The 19,909-nt window shown below is 33.8% G+C and overlaps 1 protein-coding gene and 1 pseudogene across 1 annotated transcript; both read right to left on the bottom strand.

The window, feature by feature from the left end:
• Positions 1–5,679: 5,679 nt before the first annotated feature.
• LOC102668002 (uncharacterized) lies at positions 5,680–7,446 on the bottom strand. Its single transcript, XM_006604981.1, has one exon. It carries the CDS (start codon positions 7,444–7,446, stop codon positions 5,680–5,682), a length of 1,767 nt encoding a protein of 588 aa, XP_006605044.1.
• A 5,276-nt stretch (positions 7,447–12,722) lies between these two features.
• Positions 12,723–17,110, bottom strand: LOC100798489 (cystinosin homolog; annotated as a pseudogene).
• Positions 17,111–19,909: the final 2,799 nt, after the last annotated feature.

Here is a 19,909-nt window from a genome sequence, read left to right as displayed (position 1 = left end):
GTGAAGACAATCAGTGGAAGGAAATTGTGTTCTTCAATGCCAAAGATATATATTCATATTAAGTGAAGAGGTTACTGTTAGGTTCACGGCAGAGCTAGAGGGAGGGGAAAGAGAGAGATGATGAGAGAGTGATAGGGTTCCCTTATTTGAGGTAGGGTCCTCCTGAAACTAAATTTTGAAATGCTTGTTCTTATTCCTTTATGAGATACTCAGCAACTTATATATTGCTGAGATACAAGCGTGTAACCGTCGTAACGAAATCGGGGATCTAACAAACTCTTAACGGCTTATCAGCACGTGTTTAATGAGTGGCAAGAAGCATGCATGCATTACATGTGAAACTCGTGAATGAATGAACGAGTAACTAACTAACGTAATCCTGTAAGTATCTAGGCTTGGTTACAGCACGTGCGGGTCTCGTGGACGCAGTGGGAGCATCTTCTTCTTCGTGGGCATCATCAGAGGTGTGACACCCTCTACCCCTCACATATATATTAATAAAGGAATAAAAATTCAAATATTAATTAAAAGTATTTTTAAAACATTTTTAAATACAAGCTTTTCAAATGGGTAAAAGGCTCACATTCACTTTCTTCTACATCATATTCAAACTTGTCCAAATAAATAATAAAGTCATCTCGACTCAAAGAAGGTCATCTAAGTCCCATACAATTAATATAGAACCTATATCCTAATGTCACATCCTATCAGAGCGTGGTGTTCCCGTGTCCTCTAGCATGAGGTTCTTCATAGTCATCCACCTATTCATCTGCTCCCTCGAACACAAAGTTCAAGATCATCACAGGATCCAAACACAAACAGCAAACCGGGAGTGAGTTATCACATTTCTAACTACTAGAGAGAAACAACACAACATATAATAGCCAAATACAATTTACTTAGCATATCTCACATTATTTCATCACTTTGTCATTCATCAATCACACTTTTCATCCATCAATCACACCTTTCAATCAGCAATCACTATACACAGGAATCACACACTCCGATCAAGACATAATAACACATCAATTTCATAATAAATAATTAGCAAGCGTATGCAACAGTTATGCTAAGACTCAAGCCTATATGCAATGTGGTACCATGTCAGTGAAAAACCTCGTCGGGCGCCTAGGAGTACATGACAAGACAAACCACACAATAATAAGTCAAGTCACTCTCACTAGGTAATATCATAGGGAGACCAGTCAGGGTCATAGTGTTTTGTGAGAATGCTCCAACCATATGGGATCAACATAGGCTTAAAGGAGCACTCAAACCGTGTGACCCCTAAGACCTACACTCCGAAGAGTCCGTTAGGGCCTCTCCCTCCTGATTCAGGTCCAACCCAGAAAACATTTTAGCACACAGACTCTATCTATGAACTGTACAAAACACACAACTCCTCAATTGTTCTCAAAATAATTTAAACTCGTCGTCCTTTAAGGGTCTTATCATTAACTCGTCGCCCTAAAAGGGACTTAGCATCAACTCGTCGCCCTAAAAGGGACTTAGCATTAACTCGTCGCCCTTGAAGGGACTTATGATCGTGTGATTGTACAATTCATAGTTCACAAATCAATGCACACAACACTTCAATGCACATATATATCTCAATCATATACATACTCAATTTATCACATACACTTAATCCCAATCACAATGGTATAATCTCAATTTAACATGTTATCACACCTCATGAATCATATACACTTTATCTATGAACTATGCAATACACACATTTACTCAATTGTTTTCAAAATCATTTTAACTCGTCGGGTTCCCACAGTGGATCCCATCACAATATTTGTCGCCCTTAAAGGGTCTTACAATTGTGTGATTGCACAGTTCATAGTTCACAACTCAATACACACATCTCATCTCAATACACATGTGTTTCATCAACCGTCACATGTTCAATTTATCACATACTCACAGTTTGAATCATCATTTCATAACCTCAATATAACAATTTATATAAAAGACTATCACAACATGAGGACTAAAACCCCTCAAATAATATTACACAATTATATCAAAATCATAGGTCAAAATATACAAATATCAAGAGCACAATTTATCAAGCAATTTTCATTGGGACATCAATATTTTATTTATAATCATAAAGGAAAAATTGCAATTTAACAAACATTCCAAAATAAAACTCCAATTTAATCCTCTAAGGATCCCTACACATGTTCTCACTAATCCCCAACCGTGAATAACTCATCCCTTACCTCTAAGCGGACTCACGTGTCTTCCCACAGTGATAGTGTCATCTCTAACGGTTTCCTAAGATTCCTCCAATTTTTCCTCCGACTGCTCCGATAGAGTTCCCAAACGTCAGAGAAACAGAGAAAGGATTAAAGCCTTCATTTGGACTATCTTCATGCGATTTCTTTTTCTCCCGCCACGAATATTATCTCACAAATCCCAACGGTCAAAGCGTGTGAAACTGAATTTCGAACAACATATCCAAATCTTACGACAATCCAGCGGTTAAAGAAACAGGGATCGTAGTTTTACCAAGACAGCTCTGGGTTTCTATGGGAAAGAAAAATGCTACAATGAAAGGGGTATTTCTATTAGCTTAGACGTGATATCGAAATTCCCAACGGTGAGAATTTTCGTAAATAGGTTGCGAACATGCTGTTTAAATTTCACAACGATCCAACGGTGAATGAGTCCGAGATCGTGATTTTTCTGAGACAGATTTGATGGCCTGCGGGAAAAAGAGAGGGCTTTGGGAAAGGAAGAGAGAAAAAACGAAATTGGTAGGCAGAGGAGGCTGAGAAGTCAGTCTAAAAACTGACATAACATGTCGCTATTTATAACTAGGGGTATTCACGACCTATTATTTACTTTATTTATTTATTTTTATTATTTTATAAAAAAAGAAACTCTATTTTATTCTCCATCAAATGAATAATAAAATACTCTTCTTATTTTCTCTCAAAACATTGTTTTATTATAACTATTTTTCTTTATTTATTTAATTATAAAACATCATTATTCTCTAAAATTTTATATACGAAAAAAAAATGGGATGTTACAAGAGGCGGCCTGAGTGCTAACAATACCTCTGTCCTCGAAAACCACCTTGTCCTCAAGGTGGTAAGCATCTCGTAACTCTAGCCATGGTTCCCAGGAAGTGTCCTCGGGAGGTTGGCCAACCCATTGGACCAGAACGAGTTGCATTGGAGGGGAAGTGGAAGTGTCAAGCTTCGTATCCAAAATGCAAAGGGGGCGTTGCATGGGTTTCTGACCAATGATCTCTAAGGTCCACGGTTCAGTGGAAGAGGGTGGAGGTCCATGATGATGGCGCAACAGTGAGAAGTGGAAGACAGGGTGGATGCGTGCCTCAGCTGAGAGGTCTAGCCGATATGCAACTTCTCCTACCTTCGCAAGGATCCTGAAGGGCCCGAAGTACCGTTTTGATAACTTTGGTTGATGTGGTCCCGTTGCGGAGCGTTGGCGAGTGGGTCAAAGTTTCACATAGACCCATTGGTCCACGATAAAGGTAACATCGTCACGTCCAGCATCAGCATATTTCTTCATGGAGTCTTGAACTTTCTTCAGCCGCTTTTGTAGTTGGGTGTGTATGTCTTGCCGTGACTGGACTAGAGTCTCAACAACTTCATTCCTTGTCAAGCCTGGGATATACTGAGGTATCGTGGGTGGGGGTTTCCCATAGATAACCTCGAACGGGGTCATACCGAAACTTGAATGCAGCGAGGTGTTGTAGCACCACTCAGTGAGTGACAGATATCGGAACCACGATGAAGGTTGTGAGTTGACGAAACACCGGAGATACTGCTCAAGGACGCGGTTCACCACCTCGGTTTGGCCATCCGTCTGTGGATGATACGCCGTGCTTAACCGGAGGTGGGTGCCACTGAGCCTGAATAATTCTCTCCAAAAAGCGCTTAAGAACACGGGGTCCCTGTCGGAGACAATACTCTTCAGAAATCCATGGTGTTTGCAGACGATTTCCACGAAGAGCATGGCGACCTTGAAGGCTGAAAATCCTATAGGTAGGGCTCCGAGATGCACCCCTTTGGAATATCTATCGACGACAACCATGATAACCGTGAAGCTGTTTGATGGTGGTAAATGAGTGATGAAGTCCATAGAGATGTCCTCCCACACCCTTACCGGAGCTGGCAGTGGTTGTAGCAGGCCCTCCGGACGTCGGGTGCTCGTCTTGTTCTGTTGGCAAACCTTGCACTCTCGGAGATACTTCTGAACATCTTGCTTCAGCCCTTGCCAGAAGAAGCTTGCTTCAATGCGGTGCAAAGTCTTAGCTACCTCGAAATGGCCCCCTAACGGTGTAGCGTGAAATTTCGACAAAAGGGACGTGATGTACGGGTTGGTTTTATTCAACCATATGCGATTATTGAATAGCAGGAACCCGTTATGGACCCGATATTGAGGATAGGCTGAAGGGTTCTCTTGAACGTGGGTCAGTAATGCCTGAAAGTCAGGATCACTGACAAGTGCTTGTTGGATGTCGCGCAGGAAGTCGAATTGAGGCACTAACAACACAAGCAACTGGCCTGGTTCCGGTGGTCTGCAAGAGAGTGCATCCGCCACAATATTGGTAGCGCCCGTTTTATATTGAATCGTATAATCAAAGCCAAGTAACTTGGAAAGATAATAATGTTGTTCAGGTGTTTGAATCACCTGTGTCATAAGCTCCCGGAGACTCTTATGATCGGTGAGGATCGTAAAAGAGCTGCCGAGGAGATATTGCCTCCATTAACGCACTGTGGATGTGATAGCGTGGAGTTCCCTCACGTAGGTGGAGGCGTTAAGTAGGCGAGGGTTGAAGTTCTTGCTGAAGAACGCTAATGGGTGCCCTTGCTGCGAGAGCACAACCCCCATGGCAGTACCTGAAACATCCATTTCAATGAGGAATGGTTCATGGAAGTTGGGGAGGGCCAGAATTGGGGTGTTGATCATGGCAGATTTAAGCTTATCGAAAGCTTCTTGTGACTCGAGGGACCATTCAAACACATTCTTGCATAGTAGGCTCGTTAATGGAGACGCGATAGTTGCATATTGGCACATGAATTTCCTATAGAACCCAGTTAACCCAAGGAACGCTCGAAGTTCTTTAGCTGTGGCCGGGGTGGGCCATTGCGCGATAGCTTTGATCTTGGAGGGTTCCGGGGTGACTCCCTTAATAGAAACAACGTGACCGAGATACTCTAATTCTCTCTGGGCAAATAAACACTTAGTTCGTTTCAAGTAGAACTCACTGCATAACAAGGCTAGAAAGATCAGGTCAAGATGTTGAACATGAGATGAAAGGGAGTTGCTGTAGACGAGTATATCGTCAAAGAACACAGCTGCAAAACGTCGTAAGAACAGAGCAAGGAGGCGATTCATTGCTGCCTGGAATTGCCTGGAATGTGGAGGGCGCATTACACAACCCAAAGGGCATAATGAGGTATTCGTAGTGCCCATGGTGTGTTCGAAACGCCATTTTCTCTACATCAGCATCATTCATGAGGATTTGGTGAAATCCTTGCCTGAGATTGAGCTTAGTGAACCAAGAAGCGTGACCCAGCTGGTCCAATAGTTTGTCGATAGTGGGTATCGGGAACCTATCTCAGACTGTAACGGCGTTGAGGGACCTGTAATCGACACATAGGTGCCAGGTTCCATCCTTCTTCTTCACCAAAAGGACCAGAGACGAGTATGGACTCGTGCTTGGCCGTATGAAGCCCGCGGAGAGCAATTCTGCAATTTTTTTTCGATTTTAGCCTTCTGAAAATGAGGGTACCGGTATGGACGTACGTTCACCGGAGCTGTGGATGGCAAGAGGGTGATACGGTGATTCACCTCGCGCGATGGAGGCAAGCTTTTGGGGGGTTGGAACAGCTGATCATAACGGAGGATGAGCTTCGTAATAGGTTCGAGTAAGTGAGGAAGGTGAGTAGTGGCTTCTTCTGCGGGGTTAGCGGATAAAATGCATAAATGAAACAAAGCTGAAGTTGAACCTGTGTGAATCATGCGTTTGACTTGGGCTGTCGAAGCGGGTTCTGGACCAGTAGCGACATCAGCTCGTAAGGAAACCTCCTGGCCCAAGTGATTGAACCTCATAATGAAGGAGGTATAGTCTGTCGTGACTGGGCCGAATTGCTTCAACCACTCGATGCCGAGCACTGCATCAGCTCCACTGATCTGAAAGAGGTGGAAGGTGATCGGAAACGAGTGTCCTTGAATGTTTAGTGAGGTGTCGGGGCAACGCTTGTCATAGTCCAACGTGGACCCATTTCCGACGAGGACGCGGAGAGGCTGGGTGTTCTCGATGGGCAGATGGAGGAAGTGTGCAACCCTCGGTTGGAGGAAATTATGGGTACTCCCACTATCTATGAGCACGGTGATGCGCGCGTTTCGGATGGTGCCATACACGCAAAAAGTTTCCGATGAAGGTAAGTCGGACATGGCATGAAGGCTTATATGGGGAGGAGATGGATCTGTCACACAATCAGGATCACCTAAATTTTCTTCCGAGGCGAGACTAGGAGCTGTGGAGCCTGGTTCGCCGGAATCCTGAGTTGGATTGTCAGCTACGAAGAGTAAGATGCGTCCCTTGCAACGGTGGTTAGAGCTCCACTTGTCATCGCAATTATAGCATAGGCCCTTTTCTCGGTGAAACGCCATGTCTTCCGGTGTCCACTGCACGTAAGGAGGCTTCGGTTTCGTGCTCAGGTTAGACGAGGAGGTTGACGGCGATGATTGATAGAGACGCTGCGATGGAGGTTTTCTATCTCGTAGTTTGTCTTCCTGTAATTTCGCAAGTGTTGTTGCTTGAAGGAGGGAGATAGGTTGGAGAGCTAACACCTCTCGTCGGAGCTCCGGGATTAAACCTGAAATAAAGCAACTCAATAGGAAAGGTGGAGGGAGGCCTACCACGCGATTAGCCAAACGTTCAAATTCCGTTAAGTAGTCATTCACAGATCCACGTTGAACCAATTTGAATAGTGCGCCTTTCGAATCATCATAAAACGTTGGAGCAAATCGTGACTCTAACGCTTGGATGAAGCCTTGCCATGAGGTGATGAAACCATTGGTAAACATCCACTGATACCAACTGAGGGCAGCGCCGTCAAGGTACAGGGAAGCCACGGTGATCCGCTCCTCTTCCAGTGTGTTCTGGTACTGGAAGAGCTGATTCATTTTGAATATCCACCCTAGGGGATCACGGCCGTCAAAACGAGGGATATCGAGTTTAACTGTGTTGTGGTGGCTGTTCGTGTTGCTGACAGAGGGTTGGTTCTGGTGTTCATCACGTAAACGGAGGTGATCCAGAATGGAATCTACCTTATCGAAGAGGTTGGTGTATCGTTCATTGAGGTTGGCTTGGCTATTGGTGAGGCGCGCGATCGCGTCTTCTAAGCGATCCGTGGTTGTCTTCCTGGTCCCGTGGTCAGTCATGGCAATGGTAGCGACGACAGGTCGGACCACTTGTTAGGTTCACGGCAGAGCTAGAGGGAGGGGAAAAAGAGAGATAGGGTTCCCTTATTCGAGGTAGGGTCCTCCTGAAACTAAATTCTAAAATGCTTGTTCTTATTCCTTTATGAGATACTCAGCAACTTATATATTGCTGAGATACAAGCGTGTAACCGTCGTAACGGAATCGGGGATCTAACAAACTCTTAACGGCTTATCAGCACGTGTTTAATGAGTGGCACGAAGCATGCATGCATTACATATGAAACTCGTGAATGAATGAACGAGTAACTAACTAACGTAATCCTGTAAGTATCTAGGCTTGGTTACAGCACGTGCGAGTCTCGTGGACGCAGTGGGAGCATCTTCTTCTTTGTGGGCATCATCAGAGGCAGCCTGAGTGCTAACATTTACAGAGCAACACAATCAGGGGAGAAGGGAAGAAGTCGTCCATTATGCAATGTCGCGATTTTGGCTCTTCGTATCCCTATACAGTGGCGCAGTTGCATATCAGTAAACATCACAGGACATCTAAATTTTTCCTTCCATTTTTGAAGCCCATACACTATACACACGCAACAGTTTTAGGTCTGAAGAAATGACAACATGGATCTTCCCCGAACCAACATCGACTAACTTCACTAGCAACTTCAGCAGCGTGAGCAGCTTCACCAACAACCATCCTCATATCTTGGTCGGAGAATGGAATTTCGATATTAATGCATTTTTTAGAGAACATTTTTATTTTGATTTCACTTTTTCTGTATTTGAATCAAAAGATTTTTTTTTCTGTGAGTTTTTGTCCTGACTCATTGAAGCATGTGAAGGGTTGAATGTAGGGTTTTCACTTTGATTTCTTTAAGAATTTGAAAAGGAAATTTGAGCCTACACACGAAAAAAAAAAAGAAAGGGTTTCCTGTTGAGGAACCTACGTGAAAAATGAACTTCATGTTATATTTTTTGCTCCTTGCTATTAAATCCTTTTAATCACTCTTCTCAATCTCTCTTTCTATTTCTTTTTCTCTTGCTAAATGGTCTTTCTTCTGTGCATAATACCATTTTTTTTTGGCTCAATGGTAAAATTTTGTATATACCATTTTCTTTCCCCTTCTTTTCTGTTTTTTTTTCAACTAGCCTTCTCTTTGAATTCACTTTTAATTTCGTCATATTAATCTTACTATAATGGATATTTGTTTCATTAATTTTTGGGGTTTTGCTTGAGCAACTGCATTTTAAGAAGTTGGGTGTTAAATAACAGTCATCTAAAAATTAAAAAAATCAGTTTGAACAATATTTTCTCAGGGTTCTTGTAGTTGTTGAGACTAAAAAATGAAGATAAATTGTTATGGCTCAACTATATTTATGTTTGCAATGACTGTTTCAATAGTTATTACAATTTTGTGTTCTTTCCCAGTTAAAAAGGCTTACAACTTTTCAGATGGTGCTAAAAGGGATCACTTAATTCCAGATTGGTGTGTAATATGCCTTAGGGGGAATGGTTCTCTTTGTTTTGCATTGTTAGTATCTACCTATTTTAATAGTATATTGACAAAGAGCTGACTAATATTTTGATTGCATACTTACATCGTGAATATATTGATTGTTGTGAACCCTTTCATAAAATACGAGAACGAATTTTATAATTAAGTTTTTTTTCTTCAAATAAAAAAAAGTGTATAATTTCTTAATGACATTTAATTACTTTTATTATTTTTTTTTCTAATACAGACAGGTTTATAGTTTTCATAACATTGACTCATAAGGAGAGTTTCAATATTGATTTGATTGGAAAAAAACTAATGGAAATTGAGACTATAAAAAAAGTGACTTTGAATTTGGTACAGAGACTATCATTTATAACATAAGTGATAGAAACAATGTTTATTGTCATGAAAGTGGAGTGTTAAGAGTGATCATGGCAGTATAAATCATAGCAATGGTTTGAATTTGAGCAATCATACATTGTAAAGAGTCTGAATATATATGCAGTGTGTAAACGCATTGATATGTTGGAGGCAGAAATTCATTTGGAGTGGGGATGATACTAGAAAGGTTCATCTGTTGAAGTGGAATAGCATTGTCAAAAAGTGGTCTAGGGGTCTGTATATCGAGACTTCAGAATATTTGCCTCTTGGGGAAACTTGTTTAGGCTAACTCAATACATTGAGAAAAAAGGGTAAGATCATGTAACAGTTTTATGTAGTCATGTAATCGTCAACTAATAAATTTATTGATTTTTTATAATAAATATCTTAAAAATTATATAAATAATATTTTAAGATTGACTAATAGTTGTAAAACTATTTTACATAATAATTGATGTATAGTCATTAAACTCCATTACATTTGGTATTTAAATCTTAAATTTTTAGAAATTTGATATTTAAATTTGCAAACTAAAATAACCAATTTTTTATTTGATATTTAAATCTTAAATTTTTAGAAATTTTAAGAAAAAAAAATCCTTGTTCTTTTCAAATAAAAAAATAAATTATTCTACGGATTCCTTAACTTCAATAATTTTTTAATTAGATCTCTATTTTTTTGTTTTGATTTGATCCTTAATTTTGCATTTATTTTTTAATCTAATATAATTTTAAAAACTTAATTGAAATAGAAAAAGATTTATGAACCTATTTAAAAATAACAAATAGTTCAAGAACATAATTAACAAAAAAACTGTGATTCTCTACATGCTAGTATTCTCACCATTGTAAGTTCGATATTGGTTGAAGAATCTAAGAATAATGAGTTTAGCACATGCTGATAAGATCTTGGCTAGTAGAGGGTGACATTTTTTTAATTAGGTCTCTTAAGTATTTGTCATTTTTAAATAGATCTCTGAACTATTTTTTTTTTCAATTGAGTCCTTGTTGGACTTAATTAAAAAATTAATACATGTTTATGGAAGGACCCGATTAAAAATAAATATATGTTCAGGGATTCAATTGAAACAAAAAAAAGTTTAAGAATCTAATAAAAATTGTTTTAAATATACTTTTAGTCCTTTATGTTTTGGATTATATCCAATGTGATTCTGTGTTTCAAAAAGTTTAATTTAGTCCTTTATGTTTTTTAAAGTGAATTAAAATGATCCTTCTAAAACAATGATTTTTTTTTTTCATTTTGGGAGGCGATTTTGAATGCTTTTTGACTAGTTCAAGATGTTAAACTTATCTCATTAAATTCACTTACTTAAAAATTATGAAATATAAATAATGTTTGAATAAAAAAAGGACCAAACATGATAAAAATTGAGTGAAACATGATTCACTTACTTGAAAATTATGTAACTTATCTTATTAGATTCACTTATTTTAAAAATAGACTTTTTAGCCCATCTCGTATAATCCATGGGTTAAATGGGATTTATCCTCGGGTCCCAAGGATATTTTAATCTCTATTAAAAAAATGAGGTGTGGTTTAGCAAACATGAGGTGTTTTAGCAAAACAAAAACCCCTAAACAGGCAAACCTAATGGCTAAATCCTTAATTCTCGTGCACTCACACTCCTCTCCTCGTGTAGTTAGTGGAATTCCTCTCATCACGCTGTGTGTGTGGGTTTCACAAGTAACTGAAAAAGAATTTAATACTGGACTTTTCAATTTTTTTGTCTCTTTGTTGGGTTGACTTTATATATTGCCTTTTTTTTTTATTTGAACATTAGTTGAATTTCATAATTTTCATGTAATTGAAACTAATAGGATAAGTTTTACATCTCAAATTAGTTAAAAAAAATGGTTCAAAATTATGTCCAAAAATAAATAAAAAATCATTATTTCGGAGTGATAATTTTGAATCACTTTAAAAATATGAAGTACAAATTGATCTTTTTAAAACATAAAAGACTAAACTAAACATGATCTAAAACATAAAAGACTAAAAATGTATTTTAGCCTTGACTTAAATATGTTTTCATACATGTGGCTGTAATATGATTCATTTTGATTTTTCTATCTAAACTTTAATTATTTTACAATCTAGAATTTTTTTGTTTTATTTTAGTACTTGTCGTCACTCAGAGATCTATTAAGTGATGATGTGACAATTTGATAGTCTATCATATCATTATTTAACCGATGGTGTAACACTATATTAGTCTGTCATATGATTGCTCAATGAATTCTAACTTACGGAAGATACAAAAATCAATTATAAAAAAATTTAGATACTAAAATAAAAAAAAGTCAAATTTGAATAGTAAAATCAAAATACATTATATTATAAATATAAAAAAATATATTTAAGCCTTTTCCCTTCCCCTTGGAGACCCTTGTAATAGTTAAACCATAAAAAAACCGGTTACTAATGATGAATTAAATGTTTAAATTTAAGCATGAAATATCTACATCTTTAGCACATTATCAATTTTCATTAATGATGAATTAAATGTTTAAATTTAAGCATGAAATATCTACATCTTTAGCGCATTATCAATTTTCATTAAACTAATACAGAAAAAACATCTTCAAACTAAAAGATTATCTTCTCTATACGGATTACTATAATTATATTGAATGAAAATATTTTAAGAATTATTTTTTAATGAAAGCTTTTTTAAGATTTTTTTAACAAGAACATTTTTAAATATTTTTCTTAATTTCTTATATCTTGATCTATCATTTTCTTTTCTAAATTGAATTTCAATAATTTTTAAAAATATTAATAGTTGAAAATAACATTGCATCATAATATAAATTGTTTATCAAAATATAAAAAATAATTTATATCTTGAAAAATAATTATTTATTATAATTTTTAACTATAATATAATTTATATGTTCAAAAGTATTTATTAAAATAAACATTTATTATATGCATTGCACGTATTAAAATAAAAGTTTACGTTAACTTGATTTAAAAATGTTTGATTTTTGCATAAAAAATATTACTCCTTATATTAAAAGCTACATTTAATACATTGAATGTTAAATAACTAGTAAGAAAGAATCATAATTATATATAAAATAAAATAAGCGAATCTTATTTTTATCTAAAAAATATAAAATGCATAAATTAAATTGATTCTAATTTTTACATTTTTATATTAATTTGCATAACTATTAGTTAGAAATTTAGTGTATAGGAGTGGCAATAGACTATAAGTCTATAACGAAACCATTTTAATAAAGGGTGTTTTAAAAAGATAAAGATATAAAGAGTAGAAATGAAGTGGCAATAAGCAATAAAATAGTTACTCTCACTGATATGTAATTTTTTTACACAATTTACGTAGATGTGGTAATGGCGAGGCAGCTAAATTATCATCCTTTGAATTTTGATACATTTATAATGCGTGATTTAAAGAAATGGTATATGGGTGTTGTACATTACATTTTTTTTCTCTTAATTCAATGTATCTCTTAATTGAAAATAAGTACTAATTCTTCAACATATTATAATTAGTTGAAGGATATTTGACCTATCCTAAAAAATATTTTTCTATACACAAGAGTTTGTACACTACGTGACCCAAGTTATATGTTCCTTATACTTCTGCAGGAGACTGATATGAACATTTAACCGAACCTTTGGTTTGTTGATCTATTGGACTTTCACAGACTAGTGGTCGGTTGATTTCTTCGGAATTTTTAGAAGTAAGCCCTTTCTTGTTGTCAGGGTACATTACATAATGTTGACACATTAAAATAGAATCATAGAATATGGATACCTGCAATGGTTTTAGTTTTTCCAAAAAAAAAAGGAAACAAATCAGAATTCATTTATTAAATTTAGTGAGCTAGGTATAGTCATAAAAAGAAATTCACAAACGTTAACGGCTTTACGGTTTACTACATAGCTCATGTAACAAATCTCTTTCAGATGATTTCAATTAATTTACAGGAATAATAATTAATTTAGTCAATTAAATTAAATATGCTAATTATTTATATTATTATTTTAAAATTATCTTATTCTTATTTATCCATCTACAAATTGCTTATGTTTAGAGAGTGACGAATTAAATAAGGATATACAGAAAAAAAATAATTAATACATCTAAAAATTTTAAAAAAATCTTATAAAAAAATAAATTTATGAAAAAATATAATAATTAAGGAGAGAGGGATTACATACCAAGGATATAAAAACTTTCCCAATGTTTCCATAGAAGTTCACCCAGGAACCTAGATTTAGATAATTAAGTTGAAATTCATCATTAAAGTTGAAATCAAGGATAAAATCTGATGGCAGATTCTAACTCATAATTACTTCACAAACCTTGATCTTTGGACTGCACAAGCATTTGTGAATAATTAAAGACCCCTCCAGAAAAATCAAGGAGAACAGAGCCAATGCTAAATCCATCTGTGCTCTTTCTCAAAAAGTTCATGAATGCCTAGATTTCACAACAAAGTAGCAATAACTCAGTAACTAAATATTGATTTCTAATCAAATAAATATAATTTTTCTTGTTAATTTTGTTTGTCAGTGTTTTTCTTTTAAACTCCAAAGACCGTAGAAGTTTACGAGGACATGGAAAACACCAATAAAATTTGTTAATCTATCACGATTTAATTACTTTTTTAGTCTGAATTTAACAAATTACTTTTTTTAGTCTTTCACTTAATAAATTGACTTTTTGATGTTAATTTTTAACATTTTGTGACGATTTTAAACTGTAAATTCTAACGACTACTCACGGCTAAAAAATAAAAATGACTAAAAAATAAAAATCAATTTATGAAAACTAAAATAAAGTGCCAATTGATTATGCGAGGACTAAAAAGAACAATTTGTCAAAAAACAGTAATTATGAGTCTAAAAACATATTCCCCAAATTTAGAGTCTAAAAGCAGTAATTAAGCCAGCTATTACTGATGAAGCAAAAGTATGAAATTGTGAAATAAGAAAATACCACTAAAATTGTGTGGAAAGTCATTACAAAACCAGAAATCACGTCGATTATGCTACAAAATCTGTAAGCTATAACTACTTGCTTACGAGTAAACGTGAAAAAGCATGTCTAGGACACCGTACCAAACATGCTACATGCAGAACATAATATGGAGGAGGGTAAAGCATTCTGACCTGCGGAAAATATTTGATGAGGATCATAACTGCTTGAATTGTGCTGCAGTATAATTGTTTACCACACATTATTAGCTGGAAATTAAATCATAGAACAGCAAAAAAAAGAACTCTATAATATTAACAATTATATTAAAATATAGAAATGAGAGGAGACAGAAGAATATCAATATTCCATTCAAAGGTCCTTGAAGAGGTTGATGTTTTGCACTGTAATACACTGAAATAACTGAAAACATTATACTAAACTCAATTTACAATACCATCTCATCCCTTTGGAATAAGTTAGGAAACCTCAATGACATGTGATTCATAGAGAAAGACACTATAGAGATAAGGCTGAACCAAGACATTAAAATGTATACTTACAAAGATTAAAGTGATATCACTGTGTTAAGAATATCGAATTAGAAATATTAGTGTTAAGAGAAAAATTATTATATTAGGAATTAGCTTTATAAATATAGCACTTAGGTACTGTGATTGCATCTTTTATTCAATCAAATCAAAATGATCTTCTATGGCACCCTTCTCCTCTACTTTGAACTCTATGATGTATGGCCATAATCTATTGGTGTTACTTGCATTTCTCCACAAACCAATTCATCTGAGAATTCACTGGTCATAGATATGTGAAGAGACTGCATAATGTTTAACCATAGCCTCAACCTCATAGTTCTGCAAAGTTTCTTTAAGCTTTTTTTTATTTTTTATTATCAGCAAATGTTAATTTGTTAGTTTTGTTAGAAATGTCAGTTTGCTCTTTACCATAAGTCAAGTTTTCTAAGTTCAGTGGCATCCTGCTTACCCCAACAGTCATATATACATTCAATGTGAATCATAGAAAGTAATCAATTAAGTTTTCTAATCACATACGGACGTACTGAAAACAGAATTAGACAAAATGATGTCTAAACAAGTATGAAATATGAAACTGCTTGAGAATGAATATATTGATGCCCTTTATTTATCTGTATCATTAGAACTTTAAGCAAATACTCTGAAGAGCTTATTTAATATTCAAATCCTTGTTGATAGGTCAAAAAATTGAAGTCATAAGAAGAGTGAAACTTACTTGAAGATGGAGATTAGCCAAAGCCAAGATTGGCTATGCAATGCTATGAAAAAACAAACAGCAACACTAAACCACACTACAACAACTATTGCAATGGCATAGTTGGAGAACTTCTGATTTCCTCGCTGCAAACAAGCAGATCATTTACTGACTTTGAATTAGCAAGACCAAGATCTGAAAATTACGGTCATGATAGGCAAATATAACTCTTATGAAAAACTTTTGATAAAACTTACTTCAAACATTGAAATTTGGGACAGTATAATTAAATTTAATATGACTGAATGAATGGAGAAAGCAACATCATTAGCGGCTACAGGAATCATCTGCAATGCAATAATAACAAGAGATCATAAAGCTAAACTAGATAACGTGAATATCTAATGATTTTGCACAAAGACAAAGTTGATTTTGATATTTGTTGGCAGTACATTGGTGACTCGTGTTGTATTATTTTGCTAGCCATTTGAAAAATTCAAGTCCCACATTGCTTGCCATAGAAATTCTTAGAGTATGTCTTTATCAGTTGACCAAGGCTAGGGTGTTAAGAATCTATTTTTGTGTTTAAGTCTTGCTAAGAATCTAGTGAGAAGAGTTAAGTTATCGATTTTTTCCCCAATGCAAAGTCCTAACACATGGTATGTTATAGAAGTAATTATCAGTTAAGTAGATAAATTTCTTGATTTTTATCAGTTAGTTTATAAATTATCAGGCGACAATTGTAATTATCAGTTAGTTGATGATTTTGTTGATTCTTATATTAACAATTTTTATATTAGCATTATTAGTTCAAAGTATAAATGTTTTACACATAAAACTCAGTTATACACCTGAGATTCTGATTAGTTTAGAATATAAGTAGTGTACTTTTACTTAACTTGTTCTCACGATCATACTATATCATTAAATAATGAAAAGAATAGGTTATGTACTGATAGATAGTTGATAGTGTAAAACAATTTTATAAGTTAAGGAAGTAAAAAGTATTTACACTCACAATATATAGCCATTAAACACTTGATAATATAAACTTATGCACCATTGCATCAAAATTCAAAACTAAATTCTATTTCTTAGTTGAAAAGAACATACTTACCTGTCCATAACCTTACTTCTCAAAATACTGCTTCTGAATTGCAGGACTAAAGAAGAGGGAAGCATTGTATATCAGATATGACCACTGCTTGGTGAAGTTCAGAATCTCATAATCCAAGCTTAATCCCACCACACTGAGTTAGATTTAGATTACCAAACCAACCAAAAACATTTAAGAATCTACCCCAAAGGAAAGAAAGTCAGAAACATGAATGAGTATAGGACATGGAAAAACAACCTTTTCCTACGAAAATTCAAGATGAGTTGTGGGTAGCCAGCAACTGACCATGAAAGAAAAGCTAACCAACCAAGTACTTGGTAGATCACTTCTAATGGAAATGAGTTCCAAGAAACCATTTTTGTGCGTGTCTCTGTTTCTGGCACAGGGGAACCAATATATTATCCTTGAATAAACAAAGGAAGTTGGAACCGTCCAATTATAATGAATTTAGACTGAATTCCGTTCATCTTTAACAACTTTATATATATATATATATATATATATATATATATATATATATATATATATATATATATATATATATATATATATATATACACACACACACACATACGGGGAAGAGAGGCATTCACTGGGTGCTTCTATATATTTTAAATAAATAAAAAATAAAAAAGAAGAATAGTTTAGGAGTTAAAAAAAAAGTAAGAAAAGAAAGTAATTAACTAAAAAGTAACGAGACAGTTATTACAAAAAGAATAAATTGATGAATGGTAAAATATATACCAAATGTGATATATATATATATATATATATATATATATATATTTTGTCTAAACATGTTTTTTGAATTTAATATATACCAATACGAAGTGTATGTAAACTTATCATATATTCTTATTTGTATCTTTTGTACTTAATTTTTTTTAGTTCTCATAAAAAATTATTTATTTGTTGTTTCTACTGTTAACAAAATTCATTACACATGGTTAAATAATGACTTTGGTGGTAACCGAGAAGGAAAGGATTAATGGTTGAAATCTCATTAAACAAGTTTAAAATCTCATTATTTTTTAAGGGAAAAAATCTGAATATTTTGTTAATTGTAAAAACTAAAAATGAATAATTTTTTATAGAGACTTACACATGTTTAAAGAATTCCATCCTCTTACTCTTAAATTAACACAAGTTGGTTATCATAAAAACAATTAACACAAGTTGGATAACAACTTCATAAATTACTAGGGGAAAACAGTTAAACAGGCACTTCGTGATTTTCATGTTTTTATTGAATAAAAAGAAAAATAATAAAAATTAATGGGTGGTTTGTGAAGGTAATTAAGAGATAAAATAATAACTTATAAATGTAATTACAAGAGTAAAATGAGTATAAACATGTTTATACTAAAATACCATATTTTCTTTAGATATAGTTATAGATTATAGATATATAGTTATAGAGTATGTTTACACATAAATATATTTAATAATAAGGGATCTAGTTTAATTGATTGAATAGGTAGGAATATGAAAAATTATAAATCCTACGACAATATATTTGATACCTATAAAAAAAAATACATATATTTGATTAAAAGAGTGATATTGTTAACATATTGTTTTTGATATATATTTTTAGAGTAATGTTATTTTCACTTAAAATTTTCACAACATTATTTTCTAGTATTTTCTTATATCTTTGTTCATCAAATTATTAATATTATCTTACATTTTTCTTCTTCTTTTCCTATCATTCATTCTGTGTTAAAAATGACCCCAAAATCTTAACTTAGAACTTAGAATAACATCCCTCATATTTTCAATATAATTTTTATTAGAATAAATTATGTTTTTAGTTTCCAAACCTTTACCAAACGTATAATTACAATAACATAGGACATAAAAAAAAAGTTTAGAGAAGTTATCAGTTATTAACTTTAAAGACTAAAATCATAAATATTATAAAGTTTGGAGAATAAAAACATAATTGATCATAGTTTATTATTATTATTAAATTTAATTTATCTATTTTGTAAATATATATTTTTAAGGTATTAACTTTGTGAAAAAAATCTAATTATAAAAAAATATTATTAATTTGATGTCACGCTCAAACCTACGATTTGATGGTTTGGAATTTTCAATAAACGACGGAACTCGAATTCAATATCTATCATGTATATTATAGTACTCTTGTGGGATTTTTCCATGGCTTTCTTCAACTGCTGTTTCCAAGTGGTAACGTGTTGGAGACTTATATATTATTTGAATGAAAGATCATTGATTGATGCTTATAAGATTTTTTTTCCCTCTTTAGTTACCCTTATCATTTTCTCAGACAACTTTGGTTTCCATGTACTTGGTCGAAAAAACTAGCTCCATTCCTACTTGGCTTATTGCGTGTGATGCCAATATGCAAGCAATTTTCGTTGTTTGCTTTCCTTTGAATTTCATATCCAATATTGAAAAGACTAAATGATTATCAGGGGTGTTAACCAGTATAGGTCACCCGTGAATTCAAATTAATCCAAATCAATTCAAACAATTTGGATTGAGTCATTAATGTATTTAGATCAAAATCGAATCTAATCGATCAAAACCATTCATGTATGAGTTGGATCACATGTTTAAATTTATAGATCAGATTACAATCGAACTGAACCGATCAAAATTTTTAGAGTTATTTGATTTGATCTTAAACACTGTTAATATTGGGACTCCAAGTGTTGGAACCGCAAGTGTTAGGACTATGTTTGAAACTTCTTAATGTATTACTTTCAGGTAAGTTGTTATTTGTTTCACCTTTTTTTCATATTTATTTTTTCTACCATGTTTATAATATTAATGGATCATATTTTGTTCATTTGTTTCAACAAATCTGGTTGCAATAATTCTGGTTGTAACAAATCTGGTTGCTTGCAAAGCTTATTGCAAGAGATTAGTTTGTAGGAAATAATTGTGATTCAGACTATTATCATAAATCTCGTTGAAAGATATTTTGTTTAAATTTGTATTAGTCTATTTTTGAATATTATGTTGATGATATTAAATGAATCAATCTTACTACTTTCAGACATATGATAATACTGTATTAATTGTATTAGATATTTGGATGAATCATGATATAAAATAATAGTTCTAAACAAAATAAAAAATCAAATTTAAATGAGTAATCTATTGGTTCAAACCGAACCAAACCGTTCATGAATTGGTTTGGTTTCAAAAAAAATTATAAAAACCAAACCGAATCAAACCAATTAAATTTGATTGAGTTAAGTCTTAAATTT

This window comes from Glycine max, chromosome 19, assembly GCF_000004515.6.
Source record: "Glycine max cultivar Williams 82 chromosome 19, Glycine_max_v4.0, whole genome shotgun sequence".
Taxonomy (NCBI): Eukaryota; Viridiplantae; Streptophyta; class Magnoliopsida; order Fabales; family Fabaceae; genus Glycine; species Glycine max.
This window is presented reverse-complemented; position numbering and strand designations above follow the sequence as displayed.